Source organism: Nicrophorus vespilloides, unplaced genomic scaffold, assembly GCF_001412225.1.
Source record: "Nicrophorus vespilloides isolate i.1.1-1 unplaced genomic scaffold, Nicve_v1.0, whole genome shotgun sequence".
In the NCBI taxonomy this organism is placed as follows: domain Eukaryota; kingdom Metazoa; phylum Arthropoda; class Insecta; order Coleoptera; family Silphidae; genus Nicrophorus; species Nicrophorus vespilloides.
Genome location: NW_017095840.1, coordinates 64,374 through 83,371, shown reverse-complemented (window position 1 = coordinate 83,371; position 18,998 = coordinate 64,374). Strand labels below are relative to the sequence as shown.

At 28.4% G+C, this 18,998-nt stretch overlaps 1 protein-coding gene and 1 non-coding gene across 8 annotated transcripts in view; one reads left to right on the top strand and one right to left on the bottom strand.

Moving 5' to 3' along the window:
- The window catches only part of LOC108566433 (neurotrimin-like), an 86,751-nt gene that overhangs the window by 21,078 nt on the left and 46,675 nt on the right, over positions 1–18,998 (top strand). For 6 of the 7 annotated variants that reach the window (XM_017926326.1, XM_017926309.1, XM_017926317.1 and 3 more), the window contains exon 2: positions 16,389–16,448. The exons of the other annotated variant lie outside the window; for it this stretch is intronic. In XM_017926326.1, the coding sequence (XP_017781815.1) occupies positions 16,389–16,448 (60 nt within the window). The remainder of the gene's footprint in view (positions 1–16,388; positions 16,449–18,998) is intronic. 7 annotated transcript variants of the gene reach the window in all.
- On the bottom strand, positions 14,528–14,600 carry Trnaa-agc. The gene has a single exon. It is a non-coding gene; the product is annotated as a tRNA-Ala (tRNA).

The window sequence follows — 18,998 nt, the reverse complement described above, 5'->3', positions numbered from 1 at the left end:
TAATATAATTTAGACTTATCCGTTGCAAATAGGGATTATTGGTTTTTAAAAACCGATTTTCAAAGAAATTTAAAGAATTCAGAAACCGGTATTTTTCAACTACAACATTGGCTTAAAGCATAGACTTAAAATATAAAATTGAATAATTTAACTTTTCCAAATAATAATAAAAAATGAATTAATCGTTTTAATTATTTCATTAAAAACATAAATATTTTGAGATAAAAACATAAAATGGGAATACTAAATAGTTAGTTTCATGAATTAACAATTGGGAATGATTTAAGACTGCGAAATTAGATGGAACAGTCATGATAGAAAGATGTATATTCTTAAAAGAATGTGTTGTTTTGGCTCTCAATTAACATACGTCAGTGAATGAGCAGAATATTGTAAAATTGTAGAGTTCCTTAAATTTGGAGGACAAATGCGTTATTCATCTGAGGCTTTGGGACCACAAGATGTGAACTTATTAACATGTTAAGGCATTGTTTCTCAAACTCGGAGAGGTCGTGAAAATACTTGGAGAGTCGCAGAAAAATTGATGAATAACATAATATAACAATAAAATTAAAAAAAACAAATTAACCTGCTACAAAGTATTATTGACCATTGGTCTTTCTGTCCGGGAATGACATTTTTATTTTATTAAGAAAGCTGAGAGGTGTAGCAGGAAGTCTATTTTCATATTTATAATATATACTACAAATTATGAACGAAACATCAATATATTGGAGAATGTAGTTGACTTATTCAGTAAGAATAACTTATTCACTAGATAATGTTACATATTCTCATCTATAATAAATATTTTTTTATCTCTTACTGCATTTGTGAGTAGTTGAATAATTTAACTTATATCCATCTTGATAAATTCACTTTCTAGGCTCTTTTTAAAGCAAATAATTTAATTCCAAGTGAGAAAATACTGATTAATTTTCACTATAAATTTAAAACAATCAGAGCTATTTTAGTTTATATATATATCATTTGTTTTTTTTTATTAATATTAAATTTAAATTTCGCACCATTTTTTATAATGTTGACAGCTTTAATAATTTAATTGTGCTATTTGCTATATATTTTACATATAAAATATTCACGAATGTGAATTATAATTTATATTTATATTTTATGAATTATATTTTATTCAGACACAACTTATGTACTTATATACTATAACAAATGAAGCAAATAGATATGGCAATTAGTTTTAATGAACGTGGATAAGTTTCGTATAATATTTAGAAATGCTAAATTGAAGTAAAAAATTAAAGCACGAAAAAAAACTTAATTTAAAAGTCTTGTAATAAATTTAAACTGACTAAATAAAATAAATTTATTATCAAAATAGGAGACATTGATCTGATCTGATGTTAATGTATTTTCAGTTCAGTCCGTTCAGTTAATTATTAAGCGATTAAAAAAAATATTCGAGGTTACACGTTTATTAATTTTTCCTTAATTCACAGGAACTCGCGGCTTTTCTCATGAAAAATTGTGGCTCCCAGTTCCCAATCCTCCTAAGTTAACGGTACTCAATGTGCGGTTCCCTTTACAGGCAATAATTAAAGAATGGCTCTTTGCTCCATAAAGGCTGCCGACCGTTGGCAAATGAATTTGATAATTTAATGACAGTTTTTGTAAAATAACTAAAAATTATGTAATAAAATAATATTTTAAATATATAGTTTAAATTTATAAATACATTTATTTATAGAAACTATTTTGAGTTGGTCATAAATTTTCAATTGAAAATATGAAATGTATATGAAAAAGTAACTTCATAAAATTAATTATTAAAACATCTTCAAAATGTTTCAATTTGTGGTCTCATCTGCTTATGTAAGATACATCGTAAATTTGAACACTTAAAAAGTAGTGTAATAAACATGCTTATGGCTCATCGAACGTATGGTATAACATCTTCCATCGGTAAGTGTAAATATTGGACGAAGTCCAACAAAAAAACTTGAATCGAGAGAAGAAAAAAAAATGAAATGTAATGTCTGTATGAAGAGACAAACGTCGAGGGATGGAAAAAAGAAAAGCACACGAGAAAGGTAGAGAGTTTATACAAAAAAAGGTAAACTGGCGTCGCCTTATTTGCAAACATTCTTCTCTGTTTCTGTCTGGTGTTCTTGATATTGTTGGTTCCTTCACTTCACCCTCTTCTGTTCAGTTTGTTTCATCCCGTATCAAGAGTTATTTTATAATCCCCAATAGGCCATAGGGAAAAAAGTATATAAATAAATAAACAAACAAAAGAGAAAAAAAAACAGACGAATGTAAAGTTTCCCAAGGCAACGAAATAATGCGAAGAAAGGGGAAGAAAATATAGACAAGAAAAACAAATAACAGAAGGAGCAATCCTGGACCGTATTAATCCAAGTAAATCTTAATACAGTGCCTTTTATTTATTTGTTTATTTACTTGTTTATTTTCTTTCTGATCAATATTACTTTATATTTCTTTCACTGTTCTGTAAATAAATTAATTAGCATTTTTAAATCAATTATCACGAGTGATATAATTTGAAATTTAATAATTTTGAAAAATTTCTATACCTTTCTACGTGTATTTACCCCAATTTCATAATATAATTATTAAATGGCTGACATTTGTTGCTTTTATAAAGTGTCAACAATCAGCTACTTTTTTATATTTCTGTAATAAAAATTGTACAAAAATAGAATTATTCGAAAACCGAAATAATTCCCCTATGACTCATTTATTATTGCAACCATAACACTTTATTAAAATATAAATAAAAATTCAACTTAATGTGATCTGTAAGACAAAAAGTGGTGGATGTTCAAGAAAAGTTTTCTTTGTATCGGAGACAATTTGTAAAGTTTCAAACGTCAGACAGTTTGATTTTTATATATTATGGACCCTAAAGTTTGTACGAAACCACAATTGTACGAAAACCGATATAATTCGGCTTATAAGAATTAATATAGGATGAATAATCCAGGATAATTACTTAGTTTAACGTTAACAATAATAAAAATATGTAGAATCGTATAAAAAAACCAGTGGAAATACATAAACTTTAATCAATGAAAACACATTTATTAAAGCAAGCATAACACAACACAAAATATACACAATAATTTAATAAAATATAGATGAAAATTCAACTTCATTTTAACAGTAAAGCGAATTTGATGTTAATTAAACCTATTACCTAGTACAAGTTTGAAAACCAAAATGTTCGGGAACTGAAATTATATTGAGAACCGTGTCTTTTTAATGTTTTTGTTCGTGAACCGAATATTAATGTATATAACCAGAAATTAATGAATTTACTTAATATGTTCCTGGTATAATCGATGTGTTTTTTTACGTTAGTATATTAACCGAATATTAATGTATGTTAACAGATATTGATGTATTCCTGATGACTTTTGAAGCTAATTAGCCATCAGTAGAAATACATAAATAAATATAACAATAAATACATTTATTACAACAACCATAAAATTACATAGGATGGACACACTAATTTAGTAAAATATAATTTAACTTCATTTTATAGGTAATATAAATAGTAGTTGATGTTGATTAAATGCATTACTTTTACCTAGTACCAGTTTGAAAACTAAAATGCGCGGGAACTGAAATTATTCTGGAAACCGTTTATTCTTTAAGTTTTTGTTTGTCAACCGAATATTAATATATAATACTAGAAATTAATGAATGTAATTAATGAGTTCCTGGTACAAAACTGAAATATTTGAGAAATGAAAATATGTGGGAAATAGATGTATTCTTTATGTTTTTTCAAGAACCTAATATTAATGTATATTATCAGAAACCTGTAATAAAACCGAAAAATTTGAGAATTGAAATTATGTCGAGAATCGATGTATTTTTTTACATTTGTACGTGGACCGAATATTAATGTATATTACCAGAAATTTATGTATTTCTTTAATAAGTTTCTGGTACAAAATTAAAATATTCGAGAACTGAAATTAGTCAGGAATCGAAAACTTTAAAACTTTTGTTCGGAAACCGAATATTACTCTATATTAATATATTAATGAAGACTTTTGAATTTAACTAGCAAAAACCTATATAAAGTAGTACAACTGATTGACATATAACTAATATTATGTATGAAGTATTTTAGTATAGAAAGTACAATGCAATATAAATCACAGATAGTTTGAAATAAGTATTGGTTTAATCTTTGTTATATTCATGCGAACTAATCATCGTTATGCGGTTATGAGCAGCATTTTTTCACTCTGATTATTTTCTACTGCTCGAAGGGTATAATTTGCAAATTGGTGTTTAATATTCATTATGTGGGGCAGGCAAAGAAGGGAAGAAACGAGCGAAGTCGGCCTGTGGGTAAGAAAGAGTGAGAGATAGAAATGAAGGGAAAGAGAAAAATTGGAATTGGTCGGGGGAATTGAATGAGCTGCAGCGGCGGGAGAATGTGCTGACAGTTCATGAACAAGAATGAGAAGAAAAAAAAATGGGGAAAAGAGGGTCCGAAATAAGGGGCCGTGCAGTATAATGACGTAAAGAGATCTCAAAAAGGGATTTAATGAGACGTATACATGGCAACAACTGGCAGAGGCGAGAGAGATGGGGATAGAATAGAGGGATTGAAGAAATAAAGGGCCATTTCGATATGGTGAATTAAAGTCAACCCTTCCAGCGTTCTGTTTATAATGTACAAGTAGAAAAGGCGCAGATCATAATATATTTATGCACAATCAAATATTGACTCTTGAGTGTTTCAATACCATTTATTGTAGTTAATTTAACGAAATGTAAATATTTGTTTTATAACAAACAACAATTTACCACATCATTACATAATTATAAATATATATATATTTTTAAAAGAAAACAAAAAGAATTATTTTAACGAGTCTTAGATCTAATTACAAATGCAATAAGTAATAATTATATAAACAAAAATCATTATAAATTATTACCCTAAAAAAAAGGGAAAAAAAGAGTATAAATTGTAAAGGAAAAACAAAAGATATATTTGGGCCATAAAAAAACGATCATAATAAAATTAATTAAATTAACTCATGTATTACTGTTAATTTATTGTTACAGGCGCATCCACCAGAAATTAATGTATTAGTAAATGCAACAGTATTGATATAATCAAGTGTGATAAAGTAGTTAACAATAATAATATCATTACTTAAAATAATTACAAATAAATATAAGCATATTCAGTACAATTTTTTAATTTCTTACTAGATTCAATGATTTCATAGTGCGGCTTTTATATGTGCTCTAGTCTTGTTTGAAAATTTCAACACAAACTAAATTTTAATTGCATCTTTCTGTGCAATTTATTTTTATGCTGTTTTAAATATATAATGTTCCCCATTATGCGTAGGTGCAAATCTACTATAACTTTTTGGGGCAATCCTGATCCATGTACCTCGTTCGTTAGGTGTGATTTAATTCAAGGATTAACCAGGTTATAGAATATACTAAAAAAGATATTTTAACTTGCTTTTGTATGAGGTAGAAAGTAGAAATACGTAGAAAGCATTGACTAATTTTGTAATTATAAAAAAAATGCTGATCTACAGTATATTAATATCTAAATTTTTAGTATCTCAAATATTAATGAAAAGAAGATTGTTTCTGACTTTAAACGAAGTTAGTTTAACAACTTCTTTTCATTCTTTTCATTAATATTTGAGATAAAAAATTTAGATATTAATTTGTTGTGATTTAATATACAGATTATCTAGATTAAGTAAGATACAAAAATAGCATTTTTTACTGGATATTAGATCACGGTATGTGAGGAAGAAACGCCGAGTAGATATAAATCTCTATTTTTTACGAAGTACATTGAGATATATAGTATGACAGGCTCCTTTAGAACTATATTATTATATACGGTATAGCAAATCCTGCAACTCGTAAAGCCATCACAACGATAACTACACTAATAAGATTTATAAAAATATATTTTCGAAAACGCTTCCTGCACCTTTTATTCACATTTTTTTACATAAAAATAATAATATTTATTGAAACAATGAATACATATGATACATGAAGAAATTTAAAAAATAAAATAAAAAGTATTGTTATAATTATAATAAACTTTATTAGTATCAACGAATTATATTACAAACCAATATTTTATATTCATAGATCATAGAGTGAGATAATACATTAAGACATAGTTGTTTTGTTCATGAATTTAAATTAGTTAGTATAAATAAAATAAATAATTAAACTAATCACAGCTGAGTTAACGTTAATTAATTATTAAGTGAAATATCTAAATATATGAAATATATATATTACAAACATTATGCTTTGAAATATTATATAAGAATTGATTTTCAAGGAACTTTATTTCTTAATTTATATGAGTAAACCAATATTTTCTTAATTTTTTTATCAAATTAAGCATATTTTTTGTTCCAAATCTGAATTAATTAATAAACACCTACATTTTGGTCAATAAATATGTTTAAATTAAATAAATGTTAGTTATATTTGATATAGAAAAAGACGTTCATGGTTGTCAAGATATAAACGAAATAGTAGAGACACTTCTACTCTGACATCAAATTACAGAAAATCTATAAGAATCACAACAACTTTAACTTTAGAACACACATTCAATCTTATAAATGTCTTTCGTGGTTATCGAGATATAGTTGAAAAACTAAAGAAAAATAAATTGTTAATATTTCGTCATTTAATTGCAAGAAATTTAAAATAAATACAAATATGACCTTATACGAGTTAAATTCTCTATATTTTTAACTTTAAAAAGAGTATTTAATAAAAAAAATTACATTCATGGATGTCAAGATATTAATCAAAATGTAAGGTTATAATGTATAACACATGCAAATTTAGATAAAAAATACGATGATAAAAATTGTTTGGAAACCGAAAAAATATTCGGAAACAGAGTTGTACGAGAACCGAATTTCCACTTCATATTATTTTAAATTATATTTCTCATGCAAAACTATAAGTTAAATAATTATATTACTAAAATGATTGCTATTATATTGAAGTTACAGAAATCGGGATTTCGGTTTCGGGATTTCCCGACAATTATTATTAAGGAGTGGGAGTTGTGATTAAGAGTTTGGCTTCGTTTATAATGATGATTAAGCGTTTTCACGGAATTCAGCCTGGGTGGTTTTGTTTATTATTCGTTCTTAACAACAATTAGTTCTAATTGTATTTTAGATTATTTCTTATTTTTAAGATCAAAATCCACTAAAATGTTTTGGATTTTGATACTGTCAGGATTTCAGATGTCGGGATTTCGATGTAAACCCTTTATTTCCATTTATGAGCATACATTATTATTCAAAGCAGTTATTTATGTATAAAGAATGTTTATATTCAAAATGATATAAAAATTATGGAGTGATGCATTAACACTTACTAACTTAACTATACTATACTTAACTTACTATATTCAAAAATATATTTAATTCGTTAGTGAATTTGGGAAAGAATATAATTTTCTTTTGTAATTTTATTGTTCATTTAATTTCACTATAATTACATAAATTTAGTACCTAAATTGTTATAGATGACGGATTATATATAATCAAGTGTACTAAATTAATATTCATCATTTAATTATGAATAATAGAGGTAATAACGGCGATGAAGTGTTAGGCGGTTTTGCGATTTGGTGGGCATAACGTCTGCGCCAATTGCGCGGAAACCGACCATAATAAATAACGGCATTTGCATGCGAAACGAGCCGTTCAAACGGTCACATGCAACTAGAATAAACATAGATTTCCACAAAACTCAATTTCATTCATAAATATCATTCAATAATATTTATTTAAAATTTTCAGCAAAATAAATGTATATTATAAAAATATAGCACATAAAATTATATTTTTATACACAAATGATCATTTGTGCTGTATATTTTTACGCGATTAGACTCATGCCTTAGTATTGTTTCAGAGGAATATTGATGGAACCAATTACCCACATAATGCAAGGTATTTTTGTTCCTCGGTTATTGCGGTTTCAAATAGTTCGGGATATTGCTGAAACCAATTACCCGTACTGAGCGAGGTATTGAATGTACAGTTGGTACAAGTTATATAAATATGTTTTGTTTGTTTTCAAAAATTGATCACATTATTTTTTACGCAGTTTTAGACTTCTTCATTAGTGCTATTTCAAACAGTGCTGGATATTGATGATATCGATTATCCGCATTATGCAAAATATTCCTTTTCCTCAATTAGTCCAATTTCAAATAGTCCGGGATATTGCGGAAACTAATTACCCGTACTGAGCGAGATATTCCTGAATTGCTTTAATGTGCAGTTGGTACAAGTTATATAAATATGTTTTGCTTCTTTATAAAAATCTACAACAGTTCTTCTTTGATAATCTTCTTTATATCATAAAATATTTTTTTCTATAAACTACTTACTAAGAGTATCTCGGACCATAAGACGCATTAAATTTATAGGTTGATTCTTATAAAAGAATATTTTATTATATAAATGATCCAAAAAATACTGTATGTAATGTGAAATAAAAAAAATCTTGAATAATAATTGCATAATATAAGAATTGTAAGAATTCACCAAATTTTATCAGAATATATTTTGACAATTTGGAATCGTATATTTAAACCTTCTCCTATTACTTTGACACACAATATCCCAGTTACACAGATGGACAATGGGCATACATCAATTTTATTACCCATTGTTTAGCCTTTGATGACAGGCGTTTCTCATATATCAACTGCAGAACATTTAAAAAAAAGTAGACTCAAAGCACACCAGAAAATATACAATATATATTAATTTGAACATGAGCTATACTCTCATTAAACAAAATTAAATTACAAATTTCAGACTTTTCAAGAAAAAAAATAAGAACACTTTGATATTTCTAATATATAAATTTCAACCTCTTCATATACAATTTGTTCTTAATTTTGATTAGACGATTTGCTAAAATATTTGAAATGAAACATGGTTTAATGGGCCATAAATATTTACAAATAAAATAAATTAAAAATATTTTGTATATATCAGTTACTTTTGTATAAGTTTTAGTTTTCACTAAGTAGAGGATAAAAATCGATCGTTTATGTATAACAAATAATTTGGGTACAAATATTTAAGAATTTATTTATATTTTGCTTAATTAATAGATAATTGGTTTTAAACTTTTCAAATATTTTCAAGATTGTATCCAAATTATTAAATAGAAGATGACTGCAATGATAAAAAAGCGACGACGTGAAAGGCAAATCATAACTTGCTTTGAAAAAATCAATTCATACCTTCATTATTTAATGCTCATTATTAAACACTGTTTTCTTGCAAGTACAAGTTTTTCTATTTCTGTATGTGTCATAGATTAGTGTGATCAATAGAAAGTAAGTTGTAAAAATCCATTTCCTGTATTTTTATGAAAATTCGAAAACCGGTTTAAACCGGATTTGTAAAAAAGTTGAGATTCGAAAACCGGTTTTTTTAAGTCGGTTTTTGTATAAACTTACACGTATTATTTTACCGCGAAGCATCCAAAAACTTACTAATTTTTTATTCGTTTTTACTTCATTTTTTTAATACTCAACTTATATAACAAATTTTGCTTGTAAACGCTAAAGAATCAACAAAACGTGCATCCGTTTTACATATACAATGAGGTTGAGCTTGAACATATACAAAAAATATATATAAAGCATGTATTTGCAGCGAAAATGAAACAAAGGAAAAGGAGAAAGAAAGCGGCGCCACCCTTCCATTTTATTTCCATATTCGCGTACAATTGTTTTCCCTGTTTTCGCATTCATTTTATTTCGTTTCGGATTGTACACCTAGCAATTACTTTTATTTCTCACTGTATCTCACTCTCTTGCACGACTGCAGATATATACCAGATGGAGGAAAGTATAGGAAGTGTTATATATATACACCCACATTTTTTTTAAGAATAAGCACGTGGCAACACCGAATTGTAATATGCGAGAGGAATGTAATTCACAGCAGCTGCAGGGTGAGAACCGTTACGCCCTTGCTGTGACGTTATCAGAAGCGGAGGGGTGCAAAAAAATAAATTAAATGTTAATTGAGAGTATCAAATTGCGTGTGCCGTCCATTGTCTTTGCGGTGGCACGGAGATAGTGTCTGCGGCAAACTGTGCTATCGAGAATCGAAATCTTCGTAGAAATTTTTTTGGGTCGGATGGGAGAATGGCGAGAAGGACAAATATAGGGTTTGGGGGCTGAAATAGAGAGAGAGAGAAAGGCAGGGAAAGGGAGAGTAAAAAAATCGGCAAGTGTAGATAGGAGGACTCGTTATCTCGCGGCGTGGCAATTTGAAACGCGGCCAAAGCTTGAATCTACTGAAGAACGAAGAATAACATTGCGGACGTCGCTGATTGTCCAGATAGAAAATGATACACTTGCTTCAATTGACAGTAATATCGTTCTTCCGATTGGAGTTTCGGATTTATCGAGGACTTCCTTCATTCATATTTGAATACTGAATTTATTAAACTTTTATGAGAATTCAATTCAATTAATGTTTATGAGGATGGAATAGGAAGTTCATGAAATAAAGTAAATAATGAAAATAAAATATTTACATTTGTGTACCTTAAAAAAAAGTGTCTCAAGAGTGGCCATGTATACAATTTTGCATAAAAATAGTTGCGGCGGATATATCCGCCGCTTGATTACAAAAGGTATATTTAAAAAATACATAATAAATAATTATTAGTAATTTCTCGTTTAATATATAACAAATCAAATACTGCGAGATAATATGACTGCATTAATAAATAGTACAAAAAATTAATGGATATTAAAAAGCAAAGAAATTAATCTGATTGTAATTTGTAATTATCAATCAAATAAAATATATTAGAAACTTGCTCAGTAATGGCAATAATAATGTAACAAGTAAATCCATAAAATTTACTTGATGCAAAATTGACAACAAATTCGATGTAGTTTGTATAATAGTAGGAAGTACAGTTGATATTACAATTAATTTGATAAACTTAATTAACAATATTTGCAGTTGATAATCTTTCCATTAATTCAAATTCAAATTATAATTCTATTCTATTTGCTATGTAGAAGATAACACATAAACGTTAATTGTATGTAAATTTAGTTTAATAAAACTGGTAACTCGGTTATCACTTAATTATTAAACCATTTTCACAAACTTAAACAAATATACACAATAGTTTCAAGATATTATATTTGATTTAACAATTTATTGCAATAAGTACACAAAATATAAAAAATGACAAAAATAAAATATATACATAAATACTAAAGATAAATTCTAAATATTTGCATCACTTTATAATATATTTTACTATGAAAACTACAACTATTAATTACCAATAAAGAAAATTTGATTATTTTATTTCATAAAACATATATTTTTTGTATGATTTAGCATCGTCATTTTAAAATAAAAAACTTTAATATTAGAATTGTAAACAGATTTACTGGTTTGATTATAAATTATTTAAAAAGAGAAAAAATAACATAACATTAATAAAATATCGGAATATGAAAAGTATAAATAAAATTGATAATTTCAAATATTGAAGCAAAATAAAATTTAATTCAAATGAATGCTAATTACTCTTTCGTTATTTTTGATAAATATAAACATAAACATATAAACAATCAAAAATTGTATGTATTTCTGAAATTCAATAAGATATCCGAAATTATTGACTAGGTTGAAAAGATATAATTCTTAATCAAAGTTTCTCTTTATTCCATTTTTATTATTAATTTAATTGTTACAATTAAAGTCGTAATTATAAAATAATTTATTGTTAATAATAATAGTAACAGTAGTAAAACTGTTAATTACGGATTATGAACATCGACCAACCCTTAAGCACGCTATCATCGACCACCATCCTCCCCCAACCACAAACAAACTCGGCCCTGTCCTCGCGAACAAAATAAACCCATAAACTTAGATTTTAAGCGCCAGTGTTAGGACCTAAAAGCTAAATATCTAGCGAACATACATACCCCTAAAATGGTATTATTTTCCTCGTAAATATGGGAATTGCATATGCATGTTTTATAATGGCTTCATACATCTTTATTATAATGTATATTGCCACCGAATTATATTTATATATATATATTGTTAATGTGTCGATAATTCTAGCGTCGAGCATTATATTACTTTTTGAATGGTAACATTTTTTTAAAATTTTCATTTAAAAGAGTGTAAAAAGTTTCTGATGCATTGCAAGTTTTGTATGAATCACCGCAACAAAAAATCTCTTTCAGAAACTTATATTAAAAAGAAATTGATTAATTGATATTTTCTGCTTACAGAAATATAAACTTGTTACATGAAACTGAACATCAGTTCAGTTTTGTATATAACTCGAAATTTAACGAAATTATTGAGAATAGTAGATTTTATTAAATATTTGTTAAATTATTTTATTTAAAGGAAATTAAATATAAATACATAATCAAAAATAGTAAATTTAATTCAAGCTTTGTTTTGTATAAAAACAAGAATTCCTCGCATAGTGTCAATATTCCGGACTGTTTGAAACCTCACTAATCGAGGTTTTTAAAACCACAAAAAACTGTTGTCAATCCAGATTGATCGATGGCGCATTATGAGTCGTATTGATGGCATATCATAACATCGTTACACGCGTGGCGTATGAGAAGCTCCGTCAAATATTACAATATTAATTAACTTATATAAATAAATTATTGATTAGTTTGATGTAAAATTAATGATGATGATGCATATTTCTTTTATAAAGATGTAAAAAAAATATCTTCATCAGTAATGATGATCTTTTTTTCTAAATGATTGTCTTTGATATAAACGTTGATACATTTTAAATTCATTATATGTACACTAATCACTAAAACTTGTCTTTTTTTAAAAATGGCAAAGTAAAATATTATAAAACTAATACTCGCGGGCGTCTGATATATTTTGCTAATAATATTTTGCAATCAATCCTTCGACGCATTACACTAAAATGGTGATGTGCTCGAGGTTGTCCTACTTTTCCAGTTTTAAAAGTTATGGTTGGTTTGTACCCACTGGCGACACATAGACGCCGCGCGAGTAAGGGGGGTTCACAATTTTCTTAATCATATATTATTTACATTTATATTTTAATTTCTATATTTGAGTCATAATGTTTGAATGCAATTAATTAATGCTGCTGAAGTGCAAAAAATAATTTCATATAATGATTACGAAACATAAACAATATTATAGAGTAGATAAACAATAAATGTTTAAAAATGTATGTAAAATTACATTAGTAATTAATAATTAAATCATGGTTTCAACATGAATATATATTAAATGCACTGCACAAATGGTAATAAATTGAATTATTAATGTACACTATTCATTATTATTAGAGCATCAAAAAGCAATAATGACTTTTTGCGTGAATTCGTAATTCTGGTTAAAACCAGCGTGTTTATGGTTTGTTATGCAACTGCATACTATAATTAATATTTTCTCTAAATCGAATGTCGGGCAGCCATATTATTTTAGCAAATAGTAATTATATAATGAATGTTTGATTTCCAAATAGAATAAACAACAACCCGAATTGAAATATGAATGACTGAAATAATAAACCGCACGCGATATTTAAATATGATACTATTTAATTTCTCGAGGCAAATAATATAATGAAACACATCAATCAGTATACAACCAATTTTATTTTAATTTTTTTAGTAGGTATATCAAAATTATTGGATTTATTTAATATCATGTTTCATGTTTGATTTAAATATAATTTGCAGCGTAAAATTATAATATGCGTTTATTTGTTTGTTTTGTGATTAGTTAATTTACTTTGGATTGACCGGTTTTCATGAAACATGTAAGGTCTTACAAGATGCATTCAATTTTATGGTGAATGCGCCGGGCAGTAATACAACAGTAGCAATATCTGACATAGTGCGTCCTCGATTCATAACAAACACAATTGTAATATGTCTAAATAGAAAAAAAATCGAAAAAATTGGTATACAAAATTATTTTCATATATTTTTACGTTTTTTTGTTCGTGATATTGGTGGAACCAATTACCCGAATCTTTGAGGTATTGTAGTACTAGTATTTATTTAAATAATTATTTTTATACTAAATAAGTAACTTCAAAAAATACATCAATAATGGCAACACTGAGGCTAAAAGACTCGTAAAAGTAAAAGTATTTAGATTCCTAATAAAATCGCTTCTTAGTCTAATTCGTATTATCTGAATACAACAGGGTTTGGTCACAAATATAATTTTTCATAAGTCTTTATGCAGACATTATACATATTATTATTACATGTTTTCTTTGCAATTACTAAAAAGTTTTTTTTTCTATTTGGCAAAATATAAAATTTATCCATAAACTGTAAGTCCAATTGTTTATGCAAGTTTAAGTTTTTCTGTACATTTTAGAGTAATTTTTATATTAATTTTGTTCTTATGTGATTCATCAAAATTGTTTGTACTGGAGGCGCCGGGCATCGATCCCGGTACCTCTCGCATGCTAAGCGAGCGCTCTACCATCTGAGCTACGCCCCCATAGTACTGCTATAAATCCCCAAATTTTGCGCTCCAATTTAGGTACTTACCAGTTGATTGGGTAAGCTCTTCTCATGGATTCATTAAAATTGTTAGTACTAGAGACGGCGGACATCGATCGAGATGTACCGAGATATTTAACTGGAAGATTATTACAAGTAAAAGTGTTCGATGCGGTGACGAATTTGTATCCAATCACGTCAGGTGTACTGCAAGGTAGCGTGCTAGGACCTATCCTGTATATACTATATACCGCAGATATGCCCTTAACGGACAAAACAACAGCTGCAACATTTACCGATGATACTGGAATATTATCATCTGATACAGACCTAGCAGTTGCATCACATCATCTGTAAGTAAATCTGAACCTAATACAGGAATGGCTACAAAAATGGAGAATGAAGGTCAATGAATCGAAATCAGTACATGTCACCATTATCATGAGAAAGAACTCCTGCCCACCAGTGACGCCTAACGGAAAAATAATACTGGCGGCCAATAAAGCTAAATATCTGGGTATGCATCTGGATAGAAGATTGAACTGGAAGAGATCACATCCAAGCAAAAAGAAAAAAACTCGAAACAAAGTTCAGGAAATTTTACTGGCTATGTGAAGACTCGCCAATTTCGAAAGAAAACAAGTTTCTGATCTATAAAGTAATTTTAAAACCTATCTGGACATACGGAAACAATTGTGGGGAGTCTGCAGCAGATCTAATATTGCGACCATACCAAGATTACAGTCGAAGAGCCTAAGAAGGATCATGGTATATTATGAACAGGAGAATTTATGAGGACTTTCAAAAGAAGAAACAATTACTAAAAACAGTAGCCGATACCAAAACAAATTAGACATACATCCAAACGTACTAGCTGTTAATTGTCTGGACAATAACCTAACAACACAGCGATCAAAGCGATACAACCAACTGGATCTACCCTTGAGATTCAACAAATAACCAATAAGTAAAGGATAATCGCCAATGGGCGAAGTCCAATTAAAATCTTGTCAACCGCCAGGTCATTTACTGATTGTTTTTATTACAGAAAAGTAGTGAATAAAAAAGAACAATAAAAAACAATTACAATATAAAATTTATCCATAAACTAGAACTCCAATTGTTTATCCAAGTTTATGAATTTATGTACATTTTTTAAATTCATTTACTTTTTACTTATGTTAAAGTTTAGTGAATGAGTTTAGTTGATTCAACAACAAAATCCGTTTGGTCGGTAGTATTATTTATTTTAATAATATATTTACAATTTATATATTGTATAGTGCTCCTCTACTCACTTGGGTGTCCTTTAGATATATTTTAATATAGGCATAAGTACAAATTGTTTGTTGAATGATCCAATGTTATATCCATATAAAAAAATAATAATTTTATTTGAAATGCATATAAAAACTAATGGATTTAAATTTAAATGTGATATTAAAATAATGTAGAATTATCAAATAGAAAAAATAAGTAAAGAAAAAAGGTTATTATATTCCTGTATAATGGAGAATTAATTTATTCTGGACTGAGAGTAAAGGTCGAAAACAAAGTGAGCAGCGCAAAATAAGCTGAAAAAAAGTAGTAAGTCGTCCCGAGATGCATTCAATTTTATGGTGGATGCGCCAGGCAACCTCGTATAATTCTCTTGCAAAAGCCTCAATATGTAAATCGTGCGAACGATATTATTATTACTACATTTTTTTCGTCGAAGTTTTCGCTTCATTTCGTTTAATATATATTCCATTCTGCATGTAATGCATCCCTTTATTCTTGTCCGCAGGTCGAAGGGTCAGAAACACGGAGTCGAACGGGATTTCGGTTCTCGGAGATTTTAATCACGGTAAGTCGTTTAAGACATAACGGTAACTGGAAATGGGGCGTTACGTAACGCCCTTGCAGTTCTTTAGTTCGATGTATGTGTGTGTGTGTGTTTATATATGTATGAATATGGGTGTGTGTGTGTGCGTCGTGGGTATTGCTTTCGCATAAAGCGTCTTATATGGATAATAAAAAGGGGAACGAGATTAAGGTTGCGAACTGGGCGGAATGGGCTAATGCAGAGGCCCGGGTTCCGGTACCCATTGAATACACAATGGTGACCCGTCTCGTGGACGCAAAGAGACGGAAGAGGAAAAAGCAAAAAGAAAATAATGCAGAAAAGAAAGTATAAGAAAACAGGGGGGACGAAAAAGAAGAAAGAATTAAAAAAAAAAGAATCAAGGAAAAACGAAAAGCGTCGACATTGATTGGCGCTATAACGTTCAATAAAAATCGCCAACGACCACGTAAATATTTCATTATCGCCCTCGCCCTCGCTTTAAAGTGCATTATTTATTGGCGCACTTAAAAACCCAGACACCATTTATATTCGCTACAAATACGCGCCCGATTTTCTTCTTTGCTATTTTTGTTTGTTGGATTATTATTTGTATCCAGTTTGCTTTGCTTTCTGTCGGGGTTAGGTTGGGTGGGTTTTTGTTTGTTCGGTTTTTGGCGTCACCTTTTGATGCCGAGCGTTTCCATCTGGTCGGGGTGTGTCTGCTCTGGGGTAAATATGGAATGATAAATGAGTACAGATGCATGACTAATCATTTATGCTAGCTAGTATCAAGAACAAATCTTTAAAAGAGTGATGAATGTATGGTTGCGCTGCTTTGCAACCGACACTCTTTCTCTATATCTTTCACCACTCATTTTTTAATTTGGATACAGTGAGGAATAGTAGGTGGAAAATATGTGTAAGCTAAAATCTATCATCCCTACAGAAACAATTTTTACAAAATTTATTTTCTCAGCTGAATTATGTCACTATTAATTCATAGACTAGTTCACCAGGGTCAATTTGACCACGCGTCGTTTCAGTACATATTGCCATTTGTTTATCATGCAATCTAGTAATTTGTCACTTGTAAATATGTTTCAGTGTAAGATAAGACAATATAGCTTATTATACTCAAATAAGATACTTACTAATGTAATAACATTTTCCCTGGACATTTTCTACAAACCTATGTATCGTACTATTGGAGGATTACAGAATGATTATTATAAATTAATAATATATTTTTGTCAATTAAAGATATACTAAATTACTGATTGCAGTGATGGGAAAAATATGTGACTTTCCTAGATCTGACCCGTCACAGATTTTATAACAATAATAAAGAAAATTTCAATGTTTAAAACAAATCAATTTTTTTGGCCCAGTCCTAATATACAAACACAATTTATCAATTATTTTTTTATGTCGTGTAATTTTATTCACAATCTGTTCATCAATGTGAGAATTGAGTAAATTTAAGATCGCGGTTGACATTAAATAGATAAGCTTTCCCGGTGGATTATGGTTACCATTATGATAATTTGATTTTAATTTGTTGGTTGGCTGTCGTCTTGTGGGTTAACTTCAGTAGTATATTGATGCTCTGCGATTCCACTATTTCCTTAACACTGTCATTGTCCATCGACTTGGCTGAAGGTCCATATGCTGAACCTTATTCATTTCACTGTCCATCTGTGATGAACGATTGCCCTATTGCTGCAAGCACCAATAGGGCTCACAAAGGGCCTGGCTTGACCAGGATTTAAACATGTGACCACTGGCACACAGGTAGGATGACTTAGCCATTCGGCTATTAGTCGCCCTCAATTATATTTAAAAATATTTAATTGATCTATGCTAATTATAATATATTGGCTCTGTCATTTATTTCAAATTATATCTATAACATTTATACATTGCTACATTATGTGTATTTATTACAATATGTGAAACATTCTGATATTTGCTTGTTTACATATTCCAAAATAAGTTTTAATAGTACTTTATATGCATATTACTGCTGTGGAATGCACCAGTATTGCATTTTCGGTTGACTAAATTTTCTCTGTAATCTTGTTAAGTAATTTTTTCTTAAGATATACTCTAATATTACTATTGTTATTTTTTAGATCCTAGTTTCTTAAGATAATCATTTAATCTTAACTTAGGTTCATTTTATTTCATGCAATTCTTACAGAGTATATGATTATATCATGGAATAACGTAAAAATCGAAAAGTATGCAAAAACGCATAATTTCATTGTTTATTAATTATGATTTTTTAATTTACATAAACCAAAACAATAATAAGGCAGTCAATAGCAATTTGTATTAGTTGACTTTTTTTTTAACAAAAATATTGAAAATTATATATATTTATGTAACAACAATAAATTGTGTAAAATAAGTTAGTAATAAATAATTATAATAACAATTTATTCAATATTCTTTGCAACAGTTAATAAGTTTTTTGTTATATTATTACGATTATATAAAGTTGTTTTATTTGTTTACGTGATTATTATAATCAAAATAAAAATAAGTTATCAAAAACAAAAATACTATATA